This window comes from Chamaea fasciata, unplaced genomic scaffold, assembly GCF_029207755.1.
Source record: "Chamaea fasciata isolate MVZ Bird 193981 ecotype frontalis unplaced genomic scaffold, bChaFas1.0.hap1 SCAF_12, whole genome shotgun sequence".
Taxonomy (NCBI): domain Eukaryota; kingdom Metazoa; phylum Chordata; class Aves; order Passeriformes; family Sylviidae; genus Chamaea; species Chamaea fasciata.
The window spans coordinates 9,648,725-9,674,832 of record NW_027094097.1 but is presented as its reverse complement, the minus strand read 5'-3'; the positions used below and the strand labels follow the sequence as shown (position 1 = coordinate 9,674,832).

The 26,108-nt window shown below is 49.4% G+C and overlaps 3 protein-coding genes and 1 non-coding gene across 11 annotated transcripts in view; 2 read left to right on the top strand and 2 right to left on the bottom strand.

Annotated features, from left to right (window-relative positions):
• The first annotated feature begins 44 nt into the window (after positions 1-44).
• On the top strand, positions 45-5,321 carry LOC136295823 (SNF-related serine/threonine-protein kinase-like). 2 transcript variants are annotated; one of them, XM_066194497.1, is made up of 6 exons: positions 45-82; positions 824-1,446; positions 2,910-3,051; positions 3,221-3,433; positions 3,537-3,674; positions 3,813-5,321. In XM_066194497.1, exons 2-6 carry the CDS (start codon positions 858-860, stop codon positions 4,651-4,653), a joined length of 1,923 nt encoding a protein of 640 aa, XP_066050594.1. In that variant the 5' UTR covers positions 45-82; positions 824-857; the 3' UTR covers positions 4,654-5,321. The 2 variants fall into 2 exon arrangements, with proteins under 2 accessions (XP_066050594.1, XP_066050595.1); XM_066194498.1 differs by having other exon boundaries at positions 82-126.
• Positions 5,322-5,968: 647 nt separating this feature from the next.
• TRNAK-UUU (transfer RNA lysine (anticodon UUU)) lies at positions 5,969-6,041 on the bottom strand. Its single transcript has one exon. It is a non-coding gene; the product is annotated as a tRNA-Lys (tRNA).
• A 1,239-nt stretch (positions 6,042-7,280) lies between these two features.
• Positions 7,281-14,115, top strand: SETD6 (SET domain containing 6, protein lysine methyltransferase). 2 transcript variants are annotated; one of them, XM_066194475.1, is made up of 9 exons: positions 7,287-7,332; positions 7,457-7,555; positions 7,641-7,785; positions 8,307-8,448; positions 8,714-8,908; positions 9,051-9,174; positions 9,427-9,607; positions 9,810-9,952; positions 10,514-14,115. In XM_066194475.1, exons 1-9 carry the CDS (start codon positions 7,306-7,308, stop codon positions 10,823-10,825), a joined length of 1,368 nt encoding a protein of 455 aa, XP_066050572.1. In that variant the 5' UTR covers positions 7,287-7,305; the 3' UTR covers positions 10,826-14,115. The 2 variants fall into 2 exon arrangements, with proteins under 2 accessions (XP_066050573.1, XP_066050572.1); XM_066194476.1 differs by lacking the exon at positions 8,307-8,448 and having other exon boundaries at positions 7,281-7,332.
• A 236-nt stretch (positions 14,116-14,351) lies between these two features.
• CNOT1 (CCR4-NOT transcription complex subunit 1) overlaps positions 14,352-26,108 on the bottom strand; it is a 55,550-nt gene continuing 43,793 nt past the window's right edge. For 5 of the 6 annotated variants that reach the window (XM_066194468.1, XM_066194467.1, XM_066194470.1 and 2 more), the window contains exons 36-49: positions 25,123-25,265; positions 24,414-24,522; positions 24,154-24,323; positions 22,827-23,058; positions 20,550-20,798; positions 19,805-19,968; positions 19,413-19,530; positions 18,840-18,941; positions 18,407-18,580; positions 17,695-17,844; positions 16,749-16,929; positions 15,817-15,949; positions 15,579-15,713; positions 14,352-15,447 (exon numbers count right to left, since the gene is read on the bottom strand). In XM_066194468.1, the coding sequence (XP_066050565.1) occupies positions 15,369-15,447; positions 15,579-15,713; positions 15,817-15,949; positions 16,749-16,929; positions 17,695-17,844; positions 18,407-18,580; positions 18,840-18,941; positions 19,413-19,530; positions 19,805-19,968; positions 20,550-20,798; positions 22,827-23,058; positions 24,154-24,323; positions 24,414-24,522; positions 25,123-25,265 (2,139 nt within the window). In that variant the 3' untranslated portion in view covers positions 14,352-15,368. Of the gene's footprint in view, positions 15,448-15,578; positions 15,714-15,816; positions 15,950-16,748; positions 16,930-17,694; positions 17,845-18,406; positions 18,581-18,839; positions 18,942-19,412; positions 19,531-19,804; positions 19,969-20,549; positions 20,799-22,826; positions 23,059-24,153; positions 24,324-24,413; positions 24,523-25,122; positions 25,266-26,108 lie in introns of those variants that run through there. The other variant, XR_010722807.1, reaches the window with a different exon arrangement.

Here is a 26,108-nt window from a genome sequence, read left to right as displayed (position 1 = left end):
CGCGATCCCGGAGCCGCCCTGACGTCAGCGGGGCGGGCGCGCTCGGGCACCGCAGCCCCGGCGGTCGCGGCTCCGCGCCCCGGTGAGTGCGGCTCCGCTGGGGCGCACCGGGTGACAGGGGCCGGGGTGGGTATCGGGGTGCCCGGGGCGCTGGAGGGGGAGCGTGGGGGTGCTCAGGGTGCTGAGGTCTGGAGGTGAGGGCTTGGTGGTTGCGCGGATGTTGGGGATTGGAGATGGGGATACGGGAGTGACAGGGGTGCTGGAGACCTGAAGGTTGGAGTTATGGGGGTGGTCCGGAGTGCTGGGGACTGGAGATGGAGATATGGCGGTGCCCAGAGGTGCTAGGGAGTGGAGGTGAGCGTACTGGGGTAGCCAGGATGCTGAATGCCTGGAGGTTGGTGTTATTGGGGTGCCCAGAGTGCTGCAGTTCTGGACACCTGGAGGAGAGGGTATCAGGATGTCCTGGGGTTCTGGGAAGTAGAGGGATCTATTGGGATGTCCAGGGTGCTGGGAACTGAAAGGAGGGTGTTGGAGTGCTTAAGATGCTGAGGATCTAGACGTGGCAATTGTGGGGTGCCCTAGGATACTCAGGAGATGGAAGATGGAAGTACTGAGATCTTCAAAGTATTAGGAACTGGAGACAGGGATACAGATAGGGGTCTAGGTCCTGGGATGGGGACTGTGAGGTGGAGTGTCAGGGGTGCCCAGGCTGCTGGGGACCTGATGTCCTGGCAGTGCTGGTGTCAGTGGTGCTGGGGGAACTGGTATTTGGGAGCACCCTGTCCCTCACCCCACATTGCTCGGCATCTCCTCCATCACACAGTGCCTGATGCGTGTCCCCACCTGACGACATCGCCATGGCCGGGGCACAGGGCTGCGGCGAGGGCAAGATCGCGGGGCTGTATGACCTGGAGCGCACGCTGGGCAAGGGCCACTTTGCCGTGGTGAAGCTGGCCCGGCACGTCTTCACCGGGCAGCGTGTGGCTGTGAAGGTGATCGACAAGAGCAAGCTGGCAGGGGAGGCGGCGGGGCAGCTCCTGCAGGAGGTGCGCTGCATGAAGCTGGTGCAGCACCCCAACGTGGTGCGCCTCTACGAGGTCATCGACACCCACGCCAAGCTCTACCTCATTCTGGAGCTGGGCGACGGTGGGGACATGTTTGACCACATCATGCGGCACGAGGGCGGCCTGGCCGAGCCACGGGCCAAGCACTACTTTGCCCAGATTGTCCATGCCATCTCCTATTGCCACAAGCTCCACGTGGTGCACCGTGACCTCAAGCCCGAGAACGTTGTCTTCTTCCAGGAGCAAGGGGTGGTCAAACTCACTGACTTTGGCTTCAGCAACCGCTTCCAGCCCGGCAAGATGCTCACCACGAGCTGTGGCTCCCTGGCTTACTCAGCACCAGAGATCCTGCTTGGGGATGAGTACGATGCCCCGGCTGTTGGTAAGGGCTGTGGGGTGCCCTGGGGACTTGCCTCCCTCCTGTCCCTTGTCTGGAGCACGGTCCTGCCAGCTGAATACCACCTTCCACTTGGCCCCTTACACTAGGAGCACACGTTGGGACTGCTGTCCCTGCAAGGAGCAAGCCAGTCCCTTGGGTGCTTGGCTGCCCAGCCCTGCCCTGGCACAGCAGGGTTCTCCCAGCAGAGACCATCCTGGCATCCACAGAGATTCCACAGAGTGACGGTTGCTGGAGAGGGGAAAAAGCCCAAGTAGGCTGTGAGCCTGGCGTGGCAGCCGCCAGGAGAAGCAGTGTGAGGATACAGCTGCCAGCAATCTGGCACTGGTGGTTATTTGGCAGGGTGAGGCCGGAAGGAAATCTGCTCGGGATGCTGCTGTTTGGGTGGAGGAGCTCTGAAAGTTTCCTTTGCTCCATCCCCGCCCTGAAAACCACTTCCTCCCCATGGCTCCCAGTGCTCCTCCTCCCCTGGCCCGGGTGCAGGGGTCTGGGGAGACTGTCCCAGGGCACAGGGAGCTGAGCTGGGGGCTCTGAGACGCTCTGCTGTGACAGAGGGGATGTGGGAGGGAAGCAGGATCTGAGCTGGCTGGCTGGCTGGAATTAGGGCAGGAGGATTTAGCAGAGCAAAACATGAGCCCTTAAAGGCAAAAGCTCAGCGTTGGCTCAGGGAAAGGCGGATCCTGAGTTGAGAACAGGGAGAGCTTATGGAGGCGGTAGAAAAATAAGCTGGTGGCGCTGCAAAGGGAAATGAAAGGAGAGAACCGACGCAGATGAGAAATTTTCAAACACTTGACTTAAGCAGCTGAAGGTATTAACAGAGCGCCCCAGGGCGTGCTCAGCATCCTAAACCCGCACATCTGCAGGAATTTGTGTTCTGGGCAGGAGGAGCCAGTGAAGATGCTTCTGGCTCCAGCCCTGTCCCCAGGATAGGGCAGCGATCCTGCTCCAGCTGATCCTCATGCAGCTGGAGAGCCCAGATCGGTGCTATGCCCCTCTCTGATTGCTGTAGTGTCTCCTAAAGCACAGCCCAGGGCCAGGATGGTTGTGGTGGGGTTTGGGAATCAGGAAGCTGAGGAATGACATGAAACAGTGCCGTGGGTGGGTGTGTGACTGGGGGGAGCAGGGAGGGGGGCAGAGCTCAGGGCTGGCATTCCTGTCCCTGCCTGGGCAAGGTGATAACACCTCAACTACTTTGGTGAAGTCCCTTGAGACCTGGTTGGATGTGGGGATGGGAAGGTCCTTCCCTGCCTTGGTGGGAGTGTGGTCCCCCTGTCCACGGGGCAAGACCTGGGAGCGGTTACCTCCAAGGAACATCCCAGTGAGCACGGGTCTCTGCTGGAGCAGCACTGGGGGCTGGTGGAGCAGCCCCTCCCAGGGTCCCTGGGGTGGGGAATCTCCTGGGCCATGGTGAGTGCAACCTGAACTGCTGCTGCTGCTGCTTCTTGCAGACATCTGGAGCCTGGGAGTAATCCTCTACATGCTGGTGTGTGGCCACCCCCCCTTCCAGGAGGCCAACGACAGCGAAACCCTCACCATGATCATGGACTGCCGCTACACCGTCCCCCCGCACGTCTCGGCACAGTGCGCTGAGTGAGCACCACCCCCTCGCTGTACCCCCCAGACCCCATCTTGCTGTCCCCGGGGTGGGTGCCCCAGCCTTGGCAGATGCCTGGGAGCTGAGGTGGGGAGAGCAGGCAAAGCTGCTTGCTTTGGGGTTCACATAGGGCTGCAGGGTTGCAACGTCACTCCTTCCCCTCAGTCTCATCTCCAGGATGCTGCAGCGGGACCCGAAGCAACGAGCGTCCCTGGAGCAGATCGAGGGCCACACGTGGCTGCAGGGGGTGGACCCGTCCCCTGCCAGCCGCTCCCTGCTGCCCCTCACCTCCCACAAGCGCGTGTCTGAGGAGGAGCACGAGATCATCCTCCAGGCCATGATGTGCGGGAACATCGCGGATCGGGACACTATCCAGGAGTGAGTGACGGGGTGCAGGGGTGGGAGCCCCAGTGAAGGGCTCTGGGGGTCCCTCCAAGCATGTCCCTTTGTGTGCTGATGCAACTCCCTCGGCCCCACACAGGGCGCTGGAGGCCGACCGCTACAACCACATCACGGCCACGTATTTCCTGCTGGCCGAGAGGATGCTGCGGGAGAAGCAGGAGAAGCAGGGCCACCGCCTCAGTCTCGTTTACAACCTGGCCAAGGAGGTACAGAGCAGGTGAGCCCTCCTACTGCCCCCTCTCCTGGGGACCCCTCCCCACCGTCCTGGGTCCCCAGTGCAGGGTCTGGCCGGTTCCCTGTCCTTTTCCTTGTGATGCCCAGCTGGGGGTACTGACACTTCTCTCCCCTTCCTCAGGCCCAACTTGTCAGACACGTTTGGCTCTGTGGGCAGCGCCGGCAGCCTCCTGCCCTTCACGGAGACAGGCGGCCTCACCGGGGGCTCCCGGCTGCCCCCAGGAGGGGACATTGGCGGCCGGCAGCCCACCGGCACCCTGCTGAAGGTCCCTGCCGTTGACACCACCATCACCAAGAGCACCCCGGCCCTGCAGCAGATCTGTGAGGAGGAAGAGGAGGACGAGGAGGAGGAGGAGAGACCCAGCGCAGTGGAGAGGAAGAGCAGCTCTCTGAACCAGGAGCAGATGAGAGCCTTCCTGCGCGCCCACCGCCCGCCCGGCCGCGGGGAGGTCTGGGGGCCGGGGGTGGAGCTGGGGGGCCGGGGCGGGCGCTCGGGGGCGGCCTGGGCTGGGAAGGGAGTCAGCGGGGGCCGGAGTCCCCCGGTGCTGCGGGGAAATGGAGCTGAGCATCCAAGGAGGGAGGAGGACACAGAGCCTGGGGGCTCCTCAGCAGAGTTCTCCAAGGAAAGGGGAGCTGTCCTGTCACCCCAGAGCAGCTCGGCTGGAGTTCCCCCGGTACTGGGGGCAGAGACAACTCCTGCTACCCTCCCAAGTCCTGCAGACACGTCCCCAGGGCAGGGGGAACAGATCAACCCGGCCCAGCAGTCGGTGGAGAGTTCAGGCCCTGAAGGGGGCGCAGAGAGTGTGATCAAGCTGGACCCGGGCAAGAGCAAGGGAGGCAGCCTGCGGGACAGGCTCCTGCAGTTCCCGCTCTGTGAGAAAGCCCTGGCCTTCAAACTCCGGCCGGGCTCCAAGGACAGCCTCCTATCACTGGGGCAGTTCAACTGCTGCCATGTCATTTAAGGCCCCGGGACTGGCCCCGCTGTGGGGTCTGGGAGGGTGCCCACTCCCCTGCCTTTGGTCTGTGGTGGCTGTGGGGCTAGCAGGTGGGCACAGTGCCCTGCTTTGTCACCCGTGGTGGCCACCCTGCCAGCACCCACCCCTGGAACCCGCTGTCACAGACCATCCCCCAGACAGGCCTGCCTAGGGTGAAGCAGACTGGGGTCCATCTCTGCACTGGCCAGTGTGTCCCAAAACCTCTGGGACAGCTCCATGACCCTTCCGGAATGGGATGGACCATGACACTTTTTTAACTACTAGAAATAATTTTTTTAAATAGTCTATTTTAATGTAATGAAATAGAGATTGCTATATTCCCCCCAGACCCCCCCAGTGCCCCAGCCCCACAATGTGCATGGCCCGGGGCTGGGCTGTCCTGCCTGCAGCCCCCCCGTCAGCCCCGGCCGGGGCCAGGCACAGCCTGGCCCGTGACCCCAGGCCGTCCTCTGGGCCCTCCCTGCAAATAAGCTTCCTATTTATTATCTCTTTGTTTTCTTGCTGGCAAGAAATGAATGACGACGGAGGCGTGGGCCGGAGCTCGGCCTGAGCCGCGGCACATGTGCGTGGAAGGATCGGAGCCGCTGGGAAGCAAAGTTTGTCAGGACAATAAAATAAACTCGTGGGTTGATGCAGGTGCAGTGTCATTGCAAAAACATCACTGTCCCTTAGGGGGCCAGGGGTGGCTGTAAGGGAGCATCTGCCTGAGCTGAGGTGGGCAGGGGCCCAGAATGGAGCTCAGGGCAGCCACAGATGGGAGTAAGGACAGGGATGATGAACACCCAAAGGTGAGAGAAGGCCTGGGCATGCCAGAAAGCAGGTGGAGGGTGCTGCACATCCCCATGAGAGTCAACTGCACTCAGCACCAGGGTGCCCCCAATAGCTTTCGCCACTCTCAGCCTGAAGCCACCCCTGAGCCCCCAGTTTCAAACCCAGCCCAGACTTCCTTCCCTCCACCTTGCTGTTCCTCTTCTTTTTCTATCCATCCTCCTTCTCCCTCCTTTCAAGTGTACCCCCGATAGCTCCCTTGCCTGTCCTTACCCATCCAAAATGAGATCTCTGAGTACTGGGTGGTTGGAAGAACAGAGCAATGCTGTGTGGGTCTCGGGTGGGATGGAGCCAGCTCGGAACAGCTTGGGGAGCTGGTGATAGGAAAAGATGGAGGCGGGTGCCCTGAGGACCCTGCAGCCCCCATGGGGCCCCCAGCAGCAGGAGGGGATGCTGCTCCTGTCCACAGGAGAAAAGACAGGTGCCCTTTCTTTATCTTAAAGGATAAAGTATCCACCTGAACAGGGGCTTGAACCCTGGACCCTCAGATTAAAAGTCTGATGCTCTCCCAACTGAGCTATCCAGGCTCACATTAGGATGCTGGGGGGCCTGCCTGTCACAGCCTGGGGGGGACCCCGCTTTCCTGCAACATTGCAGGGACAATGTGGGGAACCACTTTGATATTTCCCACTCCCACACCACCCCAACGAGGCTGCCAGCGCAGGTCAGTCTGAAAACCCGACTTCTGGGAATCTCCCTGGGCGCTGATCAGGCGCAGGGATGCGCCCTGGGAAGATGCCGGTGCCGCAGGGATGCGCAGGCGGGGAGGGGAGCAGGATGCTGCGGGTGCGGCTGTAAAACCTCCTCTGCTCCCCGAGGGAGGCAGGAGGGTCCCGCCGGGGGACAGGAGCAGCAGCGGTGGCTGTGGCCGCACAGGGGCCCGAGCTCTGTTCTGTGGCTGCAGCAGCCTCGGTTCGAATCCGAGTCCCAGCGGCGCTTTTGCGGGAGCCGCGTTAAAGCAGGAGAGAGGCGGCTGCGGGGAGTTGAGTTGCATATACCGAGCCTGGATGGGAACCTACAGGTGCCACCCCACATCTTCTATTGCCCTTCCTCCCCATTCTTCAGGACGGGACCTTTTTGCCCCATAGGGAACCCACCCTGCCACTCCAGCCTTGCTCAGCTCGGAAGGAACCGGAGAAGATTAAAGCCGACCCCAATTGCAGACGGGGTGGGGGAGCCCCAGGGACAGCTCGCAGAGAGCCCCGTGGGGCCTCTTCAAACACCCCGTGCGAACTAATTGGCTTCATTAGAGCAGCCAGTGATGGCATCAGCCCCACTCTGCTGGGGCTGGGGACAGTACTAATGAGCCGGGGGAACGGCGGCCTCGGGACGGCCCTGGCGGGGAGATCAGAGCCCGTACGTTCGGTGGAACTGTGTGTAGTGTCGACTGAACAAGAGCACAAGCTTAATGACCCTGATTAATTAGAGCCCACTGCTTTAACCCATGTCTGGAACCGTGACCGCACCGGTGCAGGGCCCCACGGCAGCCACGGAGGCACCGCAACCCCCCGAGGTGCACCGGCCCCGGGGCGGACACACCCGCAGAAAGACACGTGGTGGTCCCTGGATCCCACGGAGAGGCACCGTAAGCACCTCAGACCCTTCAGGGAGTTGATCGGAGGCCGCACCCTACAGAAAGCGACTGAGTCTCCGGGAGCAGGAGGCTCCCAGGCGCGTTTACGCCGCTGCTTCCCCCAGTCCTTTCTGACCCTTTTTGGCCGCCGTTAGCCCGGCCCATGGGGGCGGAGACCCCGCCTACCCGGAAGGGCCCGACCACGTGTTGGCAGCGTCATGGCGTCGGCGCCCAAGAGGTTCAAGGTGCGGGGAAAGCCGGGGGCTCCCGGGGAGCTGGAGACACGCCGGCTCTAGGGACGGCGGCGCTGATGGGATCCGCCATCGGCCTCATGGCTCCTTCCCCTTCACCCCATGTTTCCATCCGCAGGCGGCGGTCGAGAGCGACGCCCAGGGGAAGAGTAGTGCCGACCCCCTCTCCGGGTTCCTGGCATGGTGCGGGGAGGCCGGGGTGGAGCTGAACCCCAAGGTGAGGCACAGCGGACCGGCCCGGGCATGCCTTAGGTCCGCCCTGGTCTCTTGGCTCTGCCCCTCACCGCTCCCTTCGGCCCCAGGTCCGCCTGAGCAGGGAGGGCGCGGTGGCGGGGTACGGGATGTTGGCCGCCGAGGAGCTGCAGGCGGGAGAGGTGCTGTTCACTATTCCTCGCACGGCGCTGCTGTCCCAGCACACCACCTCCATCCACGCACTCTTGCAGGAAGGTGAGTGCAAGCTTCTTGTGTCACTCGCGTCTGCTGTGCCTTTTAAAGGAATAAATGGGTCTGTAGTAAAGCCCCGGGAACGTTTCTGATTTGCACAGGATGCTGTAGGGCTGTTTGACACCAGCTAGGAAAGGGGAGGGCTGGGCATCCCCTCACTTCCTTAAGAGCTGTGCTCAACAGGGAGAAAAGTCCATCAATGCAACATCTCCAACTTCTAAGTGACAGGCACCCACACTATGCTGCTGTCCTTGAAGCATTGATTAGAAGTTCCTTGGTTCCTGAAGGGACACAGAGCCTCAGGCTGAGGAGGGCAAGGCCGTGGGTCCTGGGAGAGCTCATCCATAACTCCAGAGAAGCAATTTCTGGGTCCTGGTTCAGCTCAGGACAAACCCAAGACAAACCAGAATAAAAGCTCAGCCCCTGTCTCCAGGCTGAAGACAGGCACGGAGGATTGTCATATCAGGTATTGGTTCTGAAACACAGAACAACTTAGGTTTTCTCCATCCTGTCTGGTTCTGTAGCCCAGGAGTCCCTGCAGAGCCAGTCTGGTTGGGTCCCTCTCCTGCTGGCCTTGCTCCACGAGTACACAGCCAGCAACTCCCACTGGCAGCCGTATTTCTCCCTCTGGCAGGACTTCCGGAGCCTGGACCACCCCATGTTCTGGTAAGGTGAAAGCAAGGGGGCTGAAGACAGGCACAGGCCAGGGCCTGCTGCGTGTTGTCCTGGGAAGGGATGTGGTCCTGCGGGGGGACCCCAGCCCTCTGTGTTCTAGCCCTGTGCTGGCAGTGGCAGGAGCCTGAAGGACCCTCCTGGAGTTCTATTACAGAGAGAGATAGAGAATAAGGAGCTGAGGATTTTAAGGAGGAAGGAGTTTATAGAGCCTTGGCCTTAGCAGAGAGAGAGGAAGAACCTGTTTTTCTTGCAACAGGCCTCAAGAAGAGCGAACAAGGCTCCTGCAGGGCACAGGCATCCCAGAAGCTGTGGACAAGGATCTAGCTAACATCGACCTGGAGTACAACTCCATCATCCTGCCTTTCATGGAGACCCACCCCGACATCTTTGACCCCAAACTGCACACGCTGGAGTTGTATAAGGAGCTGGTGGCATTTGTCATGGCTTACAGGTGAGAAGTGAGGGCTTGGCTCCAGGCAAGGATCACGGACAAGTAGGAGTACAGGCTATGTTAGAGGTTGCAGTTGCACAAGAAACAAAGTGTAAGGTGAAGGTTGCACTGTGCAGCCATGTGTACTACTGGCTTGTCTTAGCTTTCAGGAACCTTTGGAGGAGGAGGAGGAAGATGAGAAGGGGCCAAATCCTCCCATGATGGTGCCTGTAGCAGATATTTTGAATCATGTGGCCAACCACAATGCCAACCTGGAATACTCTCCTGTGAGTCCAAAGCTGCTGCGCCAGGAATTGTCACATCTTGGTTCTATTTTAGTAAGACCTTTGGGAGTGGGGGCACAGCAGGGTGAGGTCTCAGCCCATGGCAGCAAGTCTGGCCTGGATCTCGTTAATACAAAGCCCTGCTGCATGTTTGGTGTTTGTTAGGAGGAACTCAGGGTCATCTGAACTCTCTGAAAGCCCTTGTTGAGTAGTCAGAGCAGCACAGCTCAGACGCTCTCCTTTCCCTGCTTGCAGCAATGTTTGAGGATGGTCACAACGCAGCCCGTGGGGAAGGGACAGGAGATCTTCAACACGTATGGGCAGATGGCCAACTGGCAGCTGCTGCACATGTACGGCTTCGCTGAGCCCTACCCCGGCAACACCCACGACACGGCCGACATCCAGATGGTGACACTGCGCAGGGCGGCTCTGCAGCGTGAGTGGCACCCCAGCCCCTCTGGGAGGATGGGGCAGGGATCTCTTAAACAGGGATGACATGAAAAATGAGCTTGTTCCACAGCATTTCAGGGGGTGGGGCTGTGCCTTGGTTTTCTGCCTCCTGTTCTCCCTCTTCATTCACCGTTCCCCCTCCACTGCCATCCCCGGCTGTGTTCACAGCTCTGCTCTCTTCAAAACAGGTGCCAAAAGTGAAGCTCAGCAGCAGCTGGTCTCAGAGCAGTGGGACTTCTTGTGCCAGCTGGAGATGGTGGGGGAGGAAGGTGCCTTTGTGCTTGGCTGGGATGAGGTGCTGACAGAGGAAGAGCTGTCCGTGACCCTCAAGGTAAAAATGGCCAGGTGGGGGAAGAACTGCAAAAGGGAGCACAGAGTGCAGCTGGGCAAATCAGCAGTGCAGAATGGCTCAGTGAAAGGGACAAGCACCTGAAGGCAGTTTGGCACTAACAATCCTGTGTGAACAGTGGTAGGGGGTGTGGCTGCCCAGTTCCCTGGTGCTGTTAAGTCATCTTCCTCTCCTGAAGTAGCCATTCATGTGTACTCACGTATTTGTCTTTGTGTGGGTTTTGTATCTAAACCAAGACAGTCTTGAATGGCTCCATGGCCACTGCTGGTCTAGAAAGCTGTGACAACTTTGTAGGTAACAGCTGAGATACTTGACAAGACTTGCCAATACCCAGATAAGAACATTAAAACAGATTTGCTGTTTTAATGTTCTTCTAACCCACAATTACTTGCACTTAGGTATCTGAACCAGTTTGAGTCTCTTAACCTTTAGTGCAGCTGAAGAATAACTCACCTGCTCCGTGTGGCTCTTCTGTTCCACAGAGGAGAAAGCCTTAGGTACTCACACTGCCAATGACTTATCCCTTTGCCTGGGTCACTACAGGTGCTCTGTATGTCAGAAGAAGAATTCAAGGAGTATAAGGAGCAAGATGGCTGGGAAGATGACAGTGAGGAAGAGGAAAACTCTACTCTTTCAAACGAGGCCCTCTCCAGACTTAAAACCCCTTGCAAGAAGCTCCTTTATGACAGTGTGCTGCTGACCCTGGAGTCCTATGGGGCGGACCTGAAAGCAGAGCAGGACTTGCTAAATAACAAGGAGGCTTATGAGAAACTGAGTCGAAGGGAGCAGCAAGCGCTGCATGTGCGCTACGGACAGAAAAGGATCTTGCATCAGCTGCTAGAGCTGGTACAATAGAAACCTCAGCGTCCCTGGACAGGACCTGGCTGGGGCTGATCCTGAGGGAAAGGTCAGCCTCTGGCCATCTCTTCTGTAGCAGAGAGAACAGATGGCAAGACTGACTACGGGTCCACTTGGCCCTCGTACAGCACATGGAGTTTTAGCTACCTCTACATAAAGAAGCATCTTCACAGCACGAAGGTGGTTTGGAGTGGCCTTATTGTACTATGAGAGCTCTGAAGCTCAAATACCACCTCTTCCCAGAGGCCATAAGAAACCCCAGCCATCCTAATGGCTCTTCTAGGAAGGCAGACACATGCTGCCAGAATAGCAGAGGATTCCCTCATTCAGCATCAGAAATTGAAGGCAAGAGCTGCTCCTTGTCCCGATTAAGAGGGCAGAAATCCAGTTGGTAGCTCTTACCTTGGAGAGGTTCAGAGTAAATATCTGGCAGCTGGACCTGCTGACAACACTAAACTCTTCATCTGTACATATTTTATGTTGAACGTTTTCAAGAGTACAGGCCCATCTAGCTGGTCTTCAGGTAGGCTCAGTATAACAAATATTTCCTTTTATTTCCACAAAAGGTATTTCTGGGTCAGCCTGAGACTACTCTAGAGGAGCACTGTCACATTTCTACAGCTGCTGCAGGCAGAGAATTTGATTCACACCCTCTGATTAATGCAGTTCTGCCCTGAACTCACTTTGGTTTTGCATGACAAAACACTTGACAGTTGACAGGCCAAGCTCTATTTAATAAAAATGAGTTTTCTTACCCAGCCCATGCTTTCTACTTCAACAGGGTATGAAGTCCCATTTAAGAGCAGGGGGTTGGTTGGTGCTCCTGCAGTTAGAAGTATTGCAGACAAGCAAAACCCAAACTGCACTCATGACAAAGCTCAGCTACAGACTTGCTTATAGTGCTTGGGAACAGGGTCGTTTAACAGTGTTGAGGGGAGATTGTTCTGGTTTCCCAGGTGGGACAATAATGAATTTCACCAGGATCTCACACAGCTGCTGCTATCCTTCGTAGAGACACTGCTAAAACTGGTATTTTGGTATAGTGTGTCTCTCCAAAGAAATCATATTGGAAAATGTACATGTCAGAGGAGTATTACATTTGGTATCTTGGTTAAAGCTTGGGGTTTGGGTTAAAACTTGTCTTTTTAGGTATGCACAAACTTGGTGATGACCATATAAAAGGTTTGAACACTGTATAACAAGACTTTGTTATACCTACTGTTTGTAACTGTCTGCATGGGCACTGGAAGTTCCACCTCACTGGAGAAGGGCATTTTGAGGACTTTGCTATTAGACTGTATTTTTGGACCATGGGGAAAGCTTGGAGGAGATTCACTTACTAACAAATTGATTATGTGGTGGCCTTTGTATCTATTAGAGAACTGGGGAAAATAGCCTCAGAATGGATCCTGCAATTGATGTTACTTTGTTGCCAGGAAGGAAAATCTGTTCTTTGCATTGCAGAATAATGATGAGGCTTGGAAGTAATGTGGATAGATGACAGCAGAATGTCATGTTTTAGCACTAGAGAAATAAAGTGTAACGAAGACAATGAAGTGGAGAAGAGATCAGAAAAGGGATGGTAAATTTGGTTGATTGCTGTGATAATTGGAAGAGGCGATGTAAGGGAATCAGATTTCAACTGGCAAATTCTCATCTAGTAGGAAAAATTCAATGAACTTACAGAACAGGCACTGGAAACAAATGCCCACAGAACCCAGGGCATAGATAATCCTCAAGTAGGAAGAGTTCTTACACTCATTTGGGATTTAGACTGAGAGGCAGCTGAGAGCTCCAAAGAATCCACAACAGAACTCCTGGTCACAGTACATTTGGGGAATGAAAAGGTAGGATATCTAATAGAGGAGCAACTTAGATGTAAAGGAGTCTTCAGTAAACAAAGCACATTTATAGCTGGAGCTATAGGGAAAAAGGAAATAAGGTCATTCTTCCAGCCACTCATATTTGGAATTGTGAAGAGTTGTGAAATTTCTGTACATATCCAAATGCCCAATGCCATTATTAGGAAGAAGATTAAATAAATTAAATCCAAAAAGAACTTTTGATAAAGGACAGATCCAAGTACATAAACCAGAAGAAAAAAACCCTTGGGGCACAAATGTTTATGTTACAGGATCAAAAAGACCCAGAGAGGAAGAGATACTCAAGAAAATAGAAAATGAGGTGACTTCTGTCATGTAGGTGACTGGCATGCCTGCAAGATCACAAGAAGCAAAACTGGTAACAATCCAATTAAAACCAGGCACCAGACTGGTAAGATGAAAACAATACCCTGCTAAATTGGAAGCCAGAAAAGGACTAGAGCCAAACATTGAAATATTTTATTAGCTTTGGCTTGCTTCAGGAATGCCAGTCAGTTTAATACCCCAATTCTACCAGTGAAGAAACCACAATCAGGTAAGTATCAGCTAGTCCAAGATTTAAGAGCCATAAAGCTTGCATACAAGATATGCATCAACTACATAAAAAGACACCAATCAAGGGCTTAGGGCATTAGACTTCAAAGATACTCCCTTAAAAGATGTCTTTTTGTATCCCACTGGATGCTGGAATTCCGGAGCTGTTTGCATTTGAAGGGGAGAATCCTCAGTCCAGGAGGCTGTCAACTTTGACAGCCATACAATTTCTGGACAATAATGTAAAACTGTGTGTCCTTGGGATTGGAATGGGAGGCATAGTAAAATGTATAGTAAAGAAGAAATGAAAACTGTGTCCACAGTTCCAACTTCAAAAGGCTCAGTTTCAGCACAGCTGCTGACCTGGCAAAGAAATGCCATGAAATTGTAGGACCTAGCCACAATCTACTTCTTAACAGAGATGTGACTAATGCCTGGAACAGAAAGAGAATTCCCTCTGAGCTGCCATCCACTGGCACGGCTGGCTCAGTGATCCCTCAGAGCAGTTTTTCCCTCTATGCAGCAAATGCAAAGCTGGGCATGGAACCCCTTAAACCTGAGCAGGAAATCCTAACCTGTCTGCCCACACCACAGCAGTCAACTTAAAGCAGTTGGCTTAAGCAAGCTGATGTTATGTCAAAAGAAAGAAGTGAAGCTCTATTTCCTAGCATCTGTTAGGTTAAAGGACCTTGCAATATTAACAACACTGAAGCTGCCTACCCTTACAACAGCTAACCACAACTCTGGGCAGATTCCTGCTGCAAGGAGATCACAGCAGGTGGAAGGCACTAGAAATGAAACTGATGGGCTGTCTACACTCTGTATACTTCCACTGCAGTCTCCTGTGAGAGACAAACTGCTCATGAACTTCCAACTAAGCCATTTCTGTTTCCACACAACTGTCCTTTCTGATGCCACTTCAAAGCAAGACCCTGTCTAGCCATTACATCTGCCCACTGACCTCATGCTAGAGAACAAACCCGGCTGCTTTCAACAGGCAGTGCCCAAAACACACTGGAAAACTGCAGGTTTTGGATGGGTGGAACAGGCTTTGGAAGACACCAACTGGCCAGGACACAACTGGAGAGAATAAGCACAGTGGCACGTGCTGCATGTCATGACTTTAATGTGTAACTACAGTATGCATACATACAAGAGTGGGAGAACTAAAGCCCAAGAACTAGAAAGGCTACAAAATACAACACGTGGACCAATACTTTACAAAACATTGAAAATCCTTACAAAATGGGCTGTATTGGTCCTTCGGGTTTTCTGTTTTGTTTAATTTTTTCCTTTTTTTTCCTTTTTTTAGTTTTTTTTTTACAAACTTATATTGTGTGGTCACAGGGGAGGGTGGGAAAAGGTCTAGATTTAACCCCTCATCTTCCAAAATTTACAACTGTCAAAAAAAAAAAAAAAAAAAAAAAAAAAGAGAGAAGCTATAGGCCTGGTCTCTGGTTTATTTACTGAAAACAGCTGACCCTCACCCAAAGGGCCTGTTTCTTCTCCAACATAAAGGAGGCGTTCTCTGACTGCCACTCTACTTGCTGTCTACCAGCATTCGATGAGGGTGAGGAGAAAGCAACCCTGAACCTTAACTCTTCCCTCACCCCTCCTGTACTCCACAGAATTCCCATATTCCAAACACATCCACTTTTTTTTAAACAACTTAATGATTTAAAGGTCCCCCATTCACATAAAGAAAAATAAGTTACTGGCTTTTCAATATTCTTTGGGAGTCTGGGAATGTCAGGACAAGGAGGTCTGCCCCAGACAAGTGCTTGGCATCAGCAGCTGCCCCTTTATTACAAGATGGACAGGCACCAGTTACCCACCTGCCTTTTATACAATTTGCACAAACCCAAAAGTCCAGACAAATGTTTCTGTTCCTTGTATTTACACTAGTCCAAATGATATTCACAGCATCTTCTGAAGTTTGGCCAAGAGTCAAAAAATTTGTTTCAAACTTTGGAACATGCCCACATAAGACTTTCACCCAGGGTCTGTTGTGTCTACCCAATCAAAGGGGCTGGGAAGGTCAGGAGGAGCCTTACAGAGTCTTCAGTCAGTTGATGGGACGGGACCTCCAGGCTGGCACTCTTAAAACGCAGGATGCAGCTCATCTAACTGGCACCAGTCCCTTCCATAACTTGCTGGGCCTGCTTCTGCCCCATGCAGCACTGTGCAACCGACTGGAACAACCTGCACATAGAAGCAAAGCAATGGTAGGTGCATTTATGGCAGCAAATGGATGCTCTGACAGCACCAAAAACTCAAGGTTCAACTGCTTCAGAGACAGCATTTTAATGATTCTGTGGTTAAGTTATACTCACTTCTCAATTTCTGGAGCACAGTGAACAAACTCATGGTTCCAGAACTTAAAGGCTGGATTTTTTATCAGCTCAATAAACGTAATAAGGAGACCCCAGGGATGAGGCCTATTTACAATCAGTCGTTCCAAGAGAACCCTGAAATCCAGAAGTTAGAACACTTAGAGCTCAAAGATCAAAAATACAGAAAGAAGGAAAGCAAAAAGATGAATGTTGGCCAGTTAAATGCCATCCCTCTCACCTGGTGATCTGCTCCTGGATGGCCTCTGTGTTGGCCTCCGCAAACAGGTAGAGCATGGTGCAGCTGAAGTAGTGGGTGTGACTGTTGGGGTACCGCAGCTGGTTGGCGATGGCGTTCAGGAAGAGGTACCGGCCTGCAGGAGAGAACACTGAGCACACACAGCTTCCCTTGCACACAAAGGGGAAGAAAGAAGCAACCAGTAGTGCTTGAGACTAATGTTTGGGAGCCTTATGGAGGTACTCAAAACAAAACCGACTGAAGATACGTAAAAGCCGAATCAAACCAGGCTGATGGAAAAGTAGGAATTCAATTCCTCTTTACTGAAGGCATTTCTAATTCCCTTCAATACTTCGAATTTTTGGTTAGAAAATCGCTCCTATATTCAGAGTTTAATATTCTAATGTAGCATTCATTTCTGTGAATTCACTATCATCTACGTGAAATCACATCAAGGTTGGAAGAGACCTCTAGGACCATCAAGTCCAACCATCAAGCCAGCACTACTCCTGTAACCCCATAACCACTTGATCATATCACTCAGCATCAGATCCAGACACCTCTCTAACACCTCCCTGGGCAGCCTATTCCAATATCAGATCACCCTAACAGCGAATATAACCTTTCCTGGTATCTAATCTGAGTCTTCCCTGTGAGACCTTAAGGCCATTTCCTCTTGTCCTCTCACTGCAGGCATGGTAGAAGACCCCCACTTGACTACAACAACCCTTCAGAGCTCAGGTTCCCCTGAGCCTCCTCAAAACTAAACAAACCAAACTCCCTCAGCCATTTCTCACAGGACATGTTTTCTAGACCTTTCACAAGCCTTGCTGCCCTTTGCTGGACACATTCCAGCACCTCAATGTCCTTTCTAAATTGAGGGCCCACTTGCTGTAAATGTGACATTGCATGAACTAGCAGTGTTTCCAGCTCACCTTCAGTATCCAGGTCTACTGCCAAATTCTGGAAGATGTCCATGTGAGCCGAGTGGGTAATGGTGCTCATGGAGGGTGTGCTGCCTTTGTTGTGAATGTGTGCAATAGCTTGAGTACCTACGTAGAGCACCAGTGCATTAATCAGCTGGATGTTGTAGCGGTTGCCAGGTTCATTTGATACCTAATAGCAAAGATATGAAAAGCATTAGCAGTCAATATTCCTTCAGTACTCAAAGGTACAGCATGTACAACAACAGCATCCAAGGATCTTACTGATTATCCAGAAGACAACCCACTGGGACATCCACAAATTCAATTTGGCATTTAGCCTTTGTTAATACGCATATATTATAGTGCATACATTATAGCGCATATATCGGTGTGTATATATATATATATATCTTCAAAAACATCAGCAAAGTGTTGACACAACAGATTTGTTTTTACTCTCTGCCGAAAGGAAAACATCAGGTAAGGCAATGTGAATTCACCAGCAGTGCCAGAGATGCTGGCTGAACCATCCCCCTTGTGTGAATGTTTCTGTCTAAGCAATTCTCTGAGGAAGTGCAACTTCAGGTCTGCTGCAAGCCAAGCCATGAGATGTCTGAAAACAGGTTTCAGCCACAATTCTGAACTGGGCTTTAGCTAATTTGACCTTTTTTACCCTTGAAGTATTGGCATGAGGATCCATGTATTTCTGTAACAGTTAATCTATTTGGAGTCAAAATTTAATCAGATTCTAAAAGGTTTCAACACATCCTATCAGGGAGTGGCCAAAGACTTATTCAGAGTGTGCACTTCCACAGGCTTTTCTACTACCTGATCTGGCCAACACACCAACAAAATTCCTGAAGGAAAGGATGGATGGTGGCTGAACCAGTGAGATCATTTGTGCCACATTATTTAAACTGAGCACCCACAGAAACCTCAAAAACCTCAAACTTACCTGTAGGTTGCTTCGCAAGTCAGACAAAAAGGTGACTGGAGAACGGGTTTTGAGATAGGAATCCAAGTCTTTCTTGAACTGAGGTGGCATCACTCCAGTGAAGTTTGTGAGTATTCGTGGAGCAATGTTAATCTCACTTAACATGTCCACCTGTTGACAGAAAACCCAGTCAATTAAATCATCAGCAATGGAACAAACTGAAAAGCAGATCTATAAACAATATTACATCAACTACTGCTGCTGATCACTTTTCCTTCCATCAATGAAATAGCAGCATCTGACTTTTGCAGGTTTTAGAAGAAACTTGATATCTAACATGCAAACTTATTACATTATGTCTTGAATAACTGAGATGATAAAAAAATTCAGGGGTGAAGGCCGCCGGGAAATTCAGCCACTGCCTTTGGGGTCTCCCAATCTACACTCCAGACAGTCTGGCAGTTTCAAAAGGCACAAACATCCACACAAGTCAAGAACAGCCTTCTTCAGTGACAATGAGCACTGCAGCTTCACTCCCATCACCCTGCACAGCTCAGGCAGAGAAGAGCAACAGAACAGTGCATTGGCAGTATGAGAAAGTTTCCTTCTAATCATTCCAGGATTAGTTGCCTAGCAGATACCCAAAGATTTAATTAGATAATACTAACCTGGATGGAGAGTAATTTGAGCATTAAAGTTTCCTATTATCAAACTCCTTTAAAGCAAGTTCTACCTTTAGGTTTGGGGTGAAAGGGTCTGGAAGCCTCATGTTCCGTGGGAAGGCACTCAGGATCAGATTCCTTAGTTGAATACAGTTAGGTGGGATCACATCACAGAACCCATAATGGTAGTCACAAAGAAATTCTGGGAAATCATGCAACAAGACCAGCAACACACGCAGAGTGCCCTGTGAAATAAAATATTAAATATGAGAGGTGTGTAACTGCTTAAACTGTCCAAAAGCTTGCAGAACCATTATTCTATGTCATGTGGCAAACATTACCAGAAAGAAACTGATCTGGGAGGACAGCCTGCTTACCCCACAATTGAAATTCAACTCTCAGATATAAGTTAGAAAAAAACAGCTAATTCTATTTTGCTGCCAGATTACCTCTACTTTCAGACAACTTTGATTGGAAGCATCTATTAGTTGACATTTTTTTTACCTTGTAAAGAATTTGCATAGGTTTGGTGAGTTCCACATTTCTAAGGAAAGGAGCCAAGTACTTGAACAGATCAATCAATAACTGGGCATACATAGGCCAACCCTGTCAAGAAAAGAACAGCAGGTGGAAAACATACAATGAAGACCAATTACCTTAATTTCAAAACTATAATTAGATTGATCTTAATATAAACCTGGATGGAAGAGCTGGCAACTGCCAGCTTAACTAATGAGTGCAGCACAGCTCATTTCAAGGGTTTCAGCTGTGCACCATTGTGCCATGGGTGTTTCCAGAACCCCCAACATGCCATATTGAGCTGACAATATTTAGCCTAGAAGGAAGGCTACAACTCTTCTAGACATTGACAAAGGCATATTTATCCAATTCAATTCACCCTGTGTTCCATAGTTAATGACACACAGACTCTCCTCCATGCAGTTAGGTTACTGTGAATATGGAAGACAACAAAAACAGCCATGCTACTAGTGCACTTCAAGAGATGTGAAACAGCACCACACCAGATAAACATCTGGGTCAGCTTTTTAATTCAGAAAAGATAAACTGCAGCCACACCTTCTGCTGTGGTGTATGTGCCAGCATTCTTGCAATAAATATCCGATGGGAGATCAGTTCCAGCCAGGCATAAACAAAACCTGGAGCTTTTGTAGGCCTCAGGATGTGAAATGTGTTACTGAAAGAAAAGTTAGAGCAGGTTAGAAGTGCACAGCAATAAGACTGCTTTTCATAACATTGAGGGAAAAACACAGCCCTAAAAGCAAAGGCATTTGAGCATCTTGTGTTTTACCAGTCATCTTCCCTAAAACAAGCAAGTGGTCAGTCCACAGTAGAACCAGTTACACCAAAAATGATTAAGCCACCACAAAGAACAGTCAGATAGCCTCTGAGTGAAAATCCTTGATCCTACCAAGAAAGGATGAGCACTGTGGCCAATTCCAAATACATACCAGAAAGCTGTGAGTGTCTGGAAATTGATGGTCTCCAGAACATGCTCAGGAGCATTTAATTCCAACAGCAACATGATGAAAATGCGATGGTAGGGAAGTTGCTGAAATTCACTCTGCCGAACGTCATGGTCTTGCAAAAGAACTCCCACCACAATACCAAGAACCTAAAGAGATTAGGACACGTGGAAACAGCAAGAATTACTCTCCAAGTCAGACTACAGATAATACTTTAACCATCAATAAAAAACAAAAAACAGTAGATTCTAACAAGAACCAAAAATCCTAGTTATTAGAAGTACTGAATAAATGAATATTACAATTTGTTTCAGCAATTCTCAGCCACTATGCTTTGCTCTCCCTGTCCCTTGGACCACAGTCATAATGACTAACTGAGCAGTATCTGAAGATCTTAACTACCTAAGACCACTCAGCCATAAACCAAGTAGTGTAAGAGCAAAGGCAAGAACCTCACAACATGAAGGTAAACACTTGGGAATCAACAACCTTAAAACAACAGCTGCTGACTTTTTCATTTCGAGGCACAAAGATGAATTTCAGATTGGTTTGAGATGAAATCTTTGTGAACAAGAAAGCCACTAGGCATCTTGACAGTTCACTCCAATCAATGACCAACTCATCTAAGTTCTCCTCTTCAGCAGCAGCCCACATTAAGGTCTGCACCTCAGGTTTATCAGCAAAGGTACAGCACACTTTAAATGCAATGAGGACAAGGAGGATTCCCCACCTTATTCAGGAGGTTGATCTTTGTGACTGTGTTGGTTGCCTCCCCAGAGTGCTTCACCAGCAGTGCAATGAGTCGAACAAAGGCATCCAGGTTGTGGTAGCACTTGGCTCGAATCATAGTGGGGTTGGCTGCAGGATTGTGCTGTTGCTCGGCCAGGGCTCGATAGCTGATCTCAACACACATTTCGGTGCAAAGACGGAAAAAACGGGTGATCAGGTCATCTGTTTTCAGGATCCCCTGCTGGTGCATCTAGCCAGGAAAGGAAAAGACATCAGCACTGTAACCACAGACAGTTCATGTTACAATTTATTTCAAACAACACACCCTTTACAGAGCACCCACCTTGCCTGCCACAGTTAATTTTTGCCATACTCTCCTGAGAGATTAATGTTTGCAAGGCAATTTGAGGGTGGCAACACAATTTTAGCAAACACACTTATTCTCAAATACAATCTTTTGAATACCAAATCTTTCCAACCATCAGCATAGCTGAAAAGCCTGTTTCAGCATCAGTGCTGCCATGAGAATTCAGCCTTGCATGAAGAACACAAGAAGTGCAAGCTCTGGGAAGGGCAGACTCTGGCTCCTAGCTCAGCATCACCAGTATTTTGCAGCCCCATCCTGCAGAAGAAAACTGAATTTGGGAAGCAAATTTTCCTTAGACCAGTATTACACACAGAGAAAGATAGGGTGGGCTTTTTTTGCTTTGCACAGGGAAGCTGTTTTAATAACACAGATTAAAAAAACCCCAGAGACCTAATTTTATTTGTTAGCCACAGTATCAGAACCATCAAAATGAAACTAATTACACTGCAGAAAACTTAGGGGTTTTAAAAAAAGCATCTTATTTCTAAACTCCTACTGGACATAAAGCCATAAAAACAGCACAACTGGTAACTTGGAGACAATGTGGAGAACTTCTAGAATTTCTGGAGAAACTTTTTTTCTAAAAAGCCCAAAGAATTTAGGTATCTGCTTTCAAAGTTCTGTGCTTCTTCTTGTCCTACAAACTTGTGAGAAGGAAGCAATGCTTTGGCAGTCATTTCAGTTCAGTAATAGAACCTTATTTAATGTAGTTATTACAGAATATTTCTTTAGAACTCATTACTAAGGCCTGTAAGGAAACAATTGTAAATAAACACTGCACTTTCATTTATTTAAATTGCTATTTCAAAACTGATCGACTATGTACAAAAGGTAATCAAACAAGTGGGATAAAAAGTGAAATGGGACAAAAGTGTACTAAGTATTGTGACCGCTCTATACTGCAGTGTGCTTTAGAGGCATAGTTTAAAGTAAAAAAAGTGAGGTCACAGAAATAGGTCAAATATTTCTTTAAGATGTATGTTTAGCACAGTATCTATTAAAAACGTTCAAAAAGTTCTATGCAGTAGAAGTCAGACCAACAGAAAGTTGTCTATAACCAGGACACAAGGACACTAAAATCAAATTTAAAAAACCCCACTGCATCAGTCACAATCTTCATGCATACTTTGAAGCTTGAGCTTCTTTAGTAGCTTCATTAGTAGCTGCAAAGTCTGTAGTGTATCTGTGGTAGCGTCACAAACTTACAAAACACAATTCAAAAAGGCCATGTCAGGGGCTTTCTCCCAGCTGCAGTCAAAGAACTGCATGCAAGGAACGCAGTTTTAGGGAGATTGCAAATACAGGAGTTAGTTACCACATGTGCTGGGCTGAGGGGATCTCCCTCCTCAATCACACCTAGAAAGCAGATGGTATGTGATGTTCACCACACCTGTCAAGGTGCTTCAGAGTGGCATCTTAGACATTGTTTAAATTTAGGCATCACTTCAGCTAATGAAGTCTCAAGATTTTCCTTATTAATGATTTCATTTCGAAAAAAGATTCCTCGCCCACATGACCTGAAAGAGTTTACCAGAATCTCTACTAGTGACATCCTCCTGTAGGCTGTCAGAGCTTTTACTGTCACCTGTAAGGAGCAACACCAGTTAAGGCTCATTACAGAGCATGACAGAACTATTTCCACGAGCAATTTCAGCTCAAGTGCTTTTTCCACCCAACTTTTCTCAGAACTCATGGTCTGAAGTGACAGCCTGTTGCTGCAGTATCTGAAGAAGATAATTTGGTGGAGGACAGGGGCTTCATCCAAAACAGACAGAACTGTGACAGTAAACTGCCATACACCTGGAAGTTTCACAAGGATGCCTAACACAGGTTATAACACTGCTTTAAAATGGAGGGCATCACACCCTACTTATGTTGAATAAAAAGCACCTTTCTTTCCAAAAGCTCTACCTGTCCAACAAACGCAGAGAATGCTTTGGTACTGTCACGGCCTGCTGCAGCTGAATGGTAGAGGTTCACCCACTCCCTCAGCAGGTATTCTGCCTTCTCCCTCAGGCCTGGTGGGTCATCATACTCAGAAGCTTGGGAAATTCCTGAATGCATCATGAAATTAGGGCCTCCATGAGCACGGTCAATCATTGCTTCATAGTTTGATCGGACCACTTCCATCAGCTGGGGTAATCTAATGCAACAGACCAGAGCAAGAGCTGGGTTAGAATTCCTCCTCCCCCAGAAGGTGCAGGAACTGGAAGCTCAGTCAAAGAGTTGAAAGAAAGCAAATTATTTCTGATACTAAAACCTTCTATCTTTTAGTCCTCACTGGAATAGCAGGAATAAGTCATGAAAGCAGATACACTTATGATGAAAGAGGGAACACTGAAATCACATAAGCTTTGAAGTTCCACTCCAATTTGTACAGGGGAGTGCTGCAACAAAACACCACAGGGACTAGAAGCAGCTCTGCTTCTGCAGACCTCAGGAGCCCTAAAATTCTCCAAGACAGGGATATGTCAGTACTGACTGGGGCACTGGATTTGGCTGCAGTGAAAGTCAAGCCATACAGTGAGGCGGTGTATCCGTGCCAAGCGCAGATGAAAGACTTTGATTTTGGGACATCCTATTAGCAGCAGTGTTGGTAATGGCAGCCACTGACATCGGTCAGCTGCTGGATGCTCTCACACCTATTCAAAGTTCTCTAAGCTCTAATCCACCTCTTTCTCAAACTCAACAACAACTGCTTCCACCTTATGAATAGGAGACCTGCAAGTCCCACAGGTATTTCCAGGTGTCGTGGCAACAGTTGCTACCCAAATGGTTTGGGAAGTTTGCTGGTGGATACGTAAGCCATGTGAGACTGCTGGAGGATTGCTCTGTAAACTCTAAACAGAAAGGATTGTCCAACAGGATTGTCTGCAATTAACTATTTAACATACTGACAGCTAGATACATAAAATTTAAACAGGCAATAATATTGCATAAATTTGAGATAAAGCAGGAATTCAAACAGGTTTCTCACAGTTCCACAGAATTTTGGAGCATAGTGCATGAAGAGATTTTCTTGCTTAAGCATTCAGCTTCACATGCTGCTGCAGCTGCCTCTGTTTTGACTAAGATGAGCGCATTTACATTAGAGTGACAGTTGAAACTAAGAAAGGACTGCAGCCTCAGGGAAAGTTTAAAGCTGTATGACTGAATGATACGAGACATTGCCTATATAATATGCAAATCATAAATGAGCACAAAAAAAGTAATATATTGCACAATACTATAGCCTTACCCTTCTGGGGCGTTTCCTCTGGAATGAGCATTAATTCTCATGAGTGTCTCAATGGTGTGAAACAGATCTGCTTCTGTTACATGGGCAACACTTCTCTCATCCACCAACAAGATCTTTACCAACTGCATGGCAAATGCCACAGCCATGTAGTTCAAGCCATTCTCCATGGACTGTAGACATGAAAAAGACAAAGTTCAACCACAGATCTTACAGTGGACTGAGTACATCCCTCCTCCTTTAGAAGAGCAGGTTCTCTTTACCTGAGCCAAGTGGAGGTCATACTGCTGCATGTTAACAAGGTGATTGCGGATTAGCAGCTCCACAGCTTCCACGTTGTACTTGTACTCATCTCTGCATTCGATCAGGCACCTGAAGAATTGGACTTCTTATAAGGAGTGTACTTCAACAACACAGTTTAAGTGAAACAACTCAAATCTAGTACTTCAGAAACTGCGACACTGAGTGTGAGTCACTATCCAGTTTCAAAAGAAGCATCTTCTAGAGCATTCTCTAAGGTACTGTTTAAGTTCAGAACAGTCACACTCAAGCATCTATTGCTCTGCACAACTGGTCACAAGAGCCCTTCAAGAGCTTCAGTATTTCAGCGTAAGAAGCATCTCTTCCAAGGATGAATTGGCAGATCTGCCTAGCTGAAGCTTCTGTTACAGGCATATGCCATGTCACATTGCTTGTGACAGCATATAAAGATATTCTCTGCAAAATAAGGGGGAAAAAAAGCCCAGACCATGCTGTAATGCTTAATTCCATTAAAGATTCCTATCATGTTCTGGGATGAACCAACATTATCAGAATATCTAGTTAATTTTGACCAAAAAAAAAGCTGGTTATTTTTTGTCTGTCCAAATCACAGCAAAGCAAAATATTAACAGGCAGGGAATTCAGAGTAACACGGGAACTCCCACAAGATGGTCAAAGCTACACCAATGTTCTTGCTGTCTTGTAACTGACCTAGTTATTTGTTTGTTACACCATGGAGATCCATAGGCACGGCCATCCTGCAGAGCCTTCAGCACCAGCAGGTGACACTCACGATAGCGGAGCAGGAGGTCAGCGTCAGCCCCACTGGTGGCATCCAGCAAGCCCTCCACAGCCTAGAATAGATGCAACCTGTTAGCAGAGGAAAAAACAAGTCCTCTTCCAAGTCTTCTGCACATTACATCAGCAAGAGGTATCACCAAAAGACATGAAAAAATAATCAATTTAGTAATTATGCTGACCTCTCGGTAAGACTGTGCAAGATGTTACCAGATACTATGGCATCTACACATGCACTTTATACAGCTATGCTACCACAAACAAACCTACAGGTTTCTCTACGCCCCACTAGCTCTGTATGTGCACCAAATACCCTGACAGACCGTGTTAGCCTGTGCTGCAGCTTCCCTAAGACAATGCCTCCTCAAGCAATTCTGCACATGGCTCATGGAAAACTACCTGAGAAAACATTTACAGAACCTGCCAGACGTAAATGAGCAACATCGTTGGAGAAAGAGCTGCAGAACTCAAGAGATGTATTTGTGTTAGTCTACAGCAAATGGAGGATGAGTTTTACACAGGCAATACAATTTTTTGGTCAAGTCCTAGTCAGGACTGGATCCTTCAATAGGTAAAAGCACTAATAGTCAAAAATGAAGAGTCTCCCTCCCGCTTTTGGTTACTTTTGTTTTGGCACTGTTCTTGGATCCTCATGCAGACAGCTCAGTATCCTTACACTATCCTCAAGTGGATTTTTCTCTGTCTGTCACTTGTTCCACACTGCTACACAGGCATTAATACCAGCTCAGCTCACAGAGCTCACTGCAACACTTCCCACTGGTACAGCCTACAAATTCTGGCTGGTATGGAGTTAATTTGCTTTACAGCACCCTACATGGTGCTGTGCTTTGGATTTGTGCTGAAATAGTGTTGACAAGACACCACAGTTCTGCCAGTTG

Excerpts from the sequence above, each read along its gene's own strand:
- LOC136295823 (XM_066194497.1), top strand. The coding sequence starts at position 858 with ATGGCCGGGGCACAGGGCTGCGGCGAGGGCAAGATCGCGGGGCTGTAT. Across the intron at positions 1,447-2,909 it reads GTACGATGCCCCGGCTGTTG|ACATCTGGAGCCTGGGAGTA; the intron begins GTAAGGGCTGTG and ends TGCTTCTTGCAG. Across the intron at positions 3,675-3,812 it reads GCCAAGGAGGTACAGAGCAG|GCCCAACTTGTCAGACACGT; the intron begins GTGAGCCCTCCT and ends CCCCTTCCTCAG.
- SETD6 (XM_066194475.1), top strand. The coding sequence starts at position 7,306 with ATGGCGTCGGCGCCCAAGAGGTTCAAG. Across the intron at positions 7,556-7,640 it reads GGGTGGAGCTGAACCCCAAG|GTCCGCCTGAGCAGGGAGGG; the intron begins GTGAGGCACAGC and ends CTTCGGCCCCAG. Across the intron at positions 8,449-8,713 it reads CTGGACCACCCCATGTTCTG|GCCTCAAGAAGAGCGAACAA; the intron begins GTAAGGTGAAAG and ends TTCTTGCAACAG.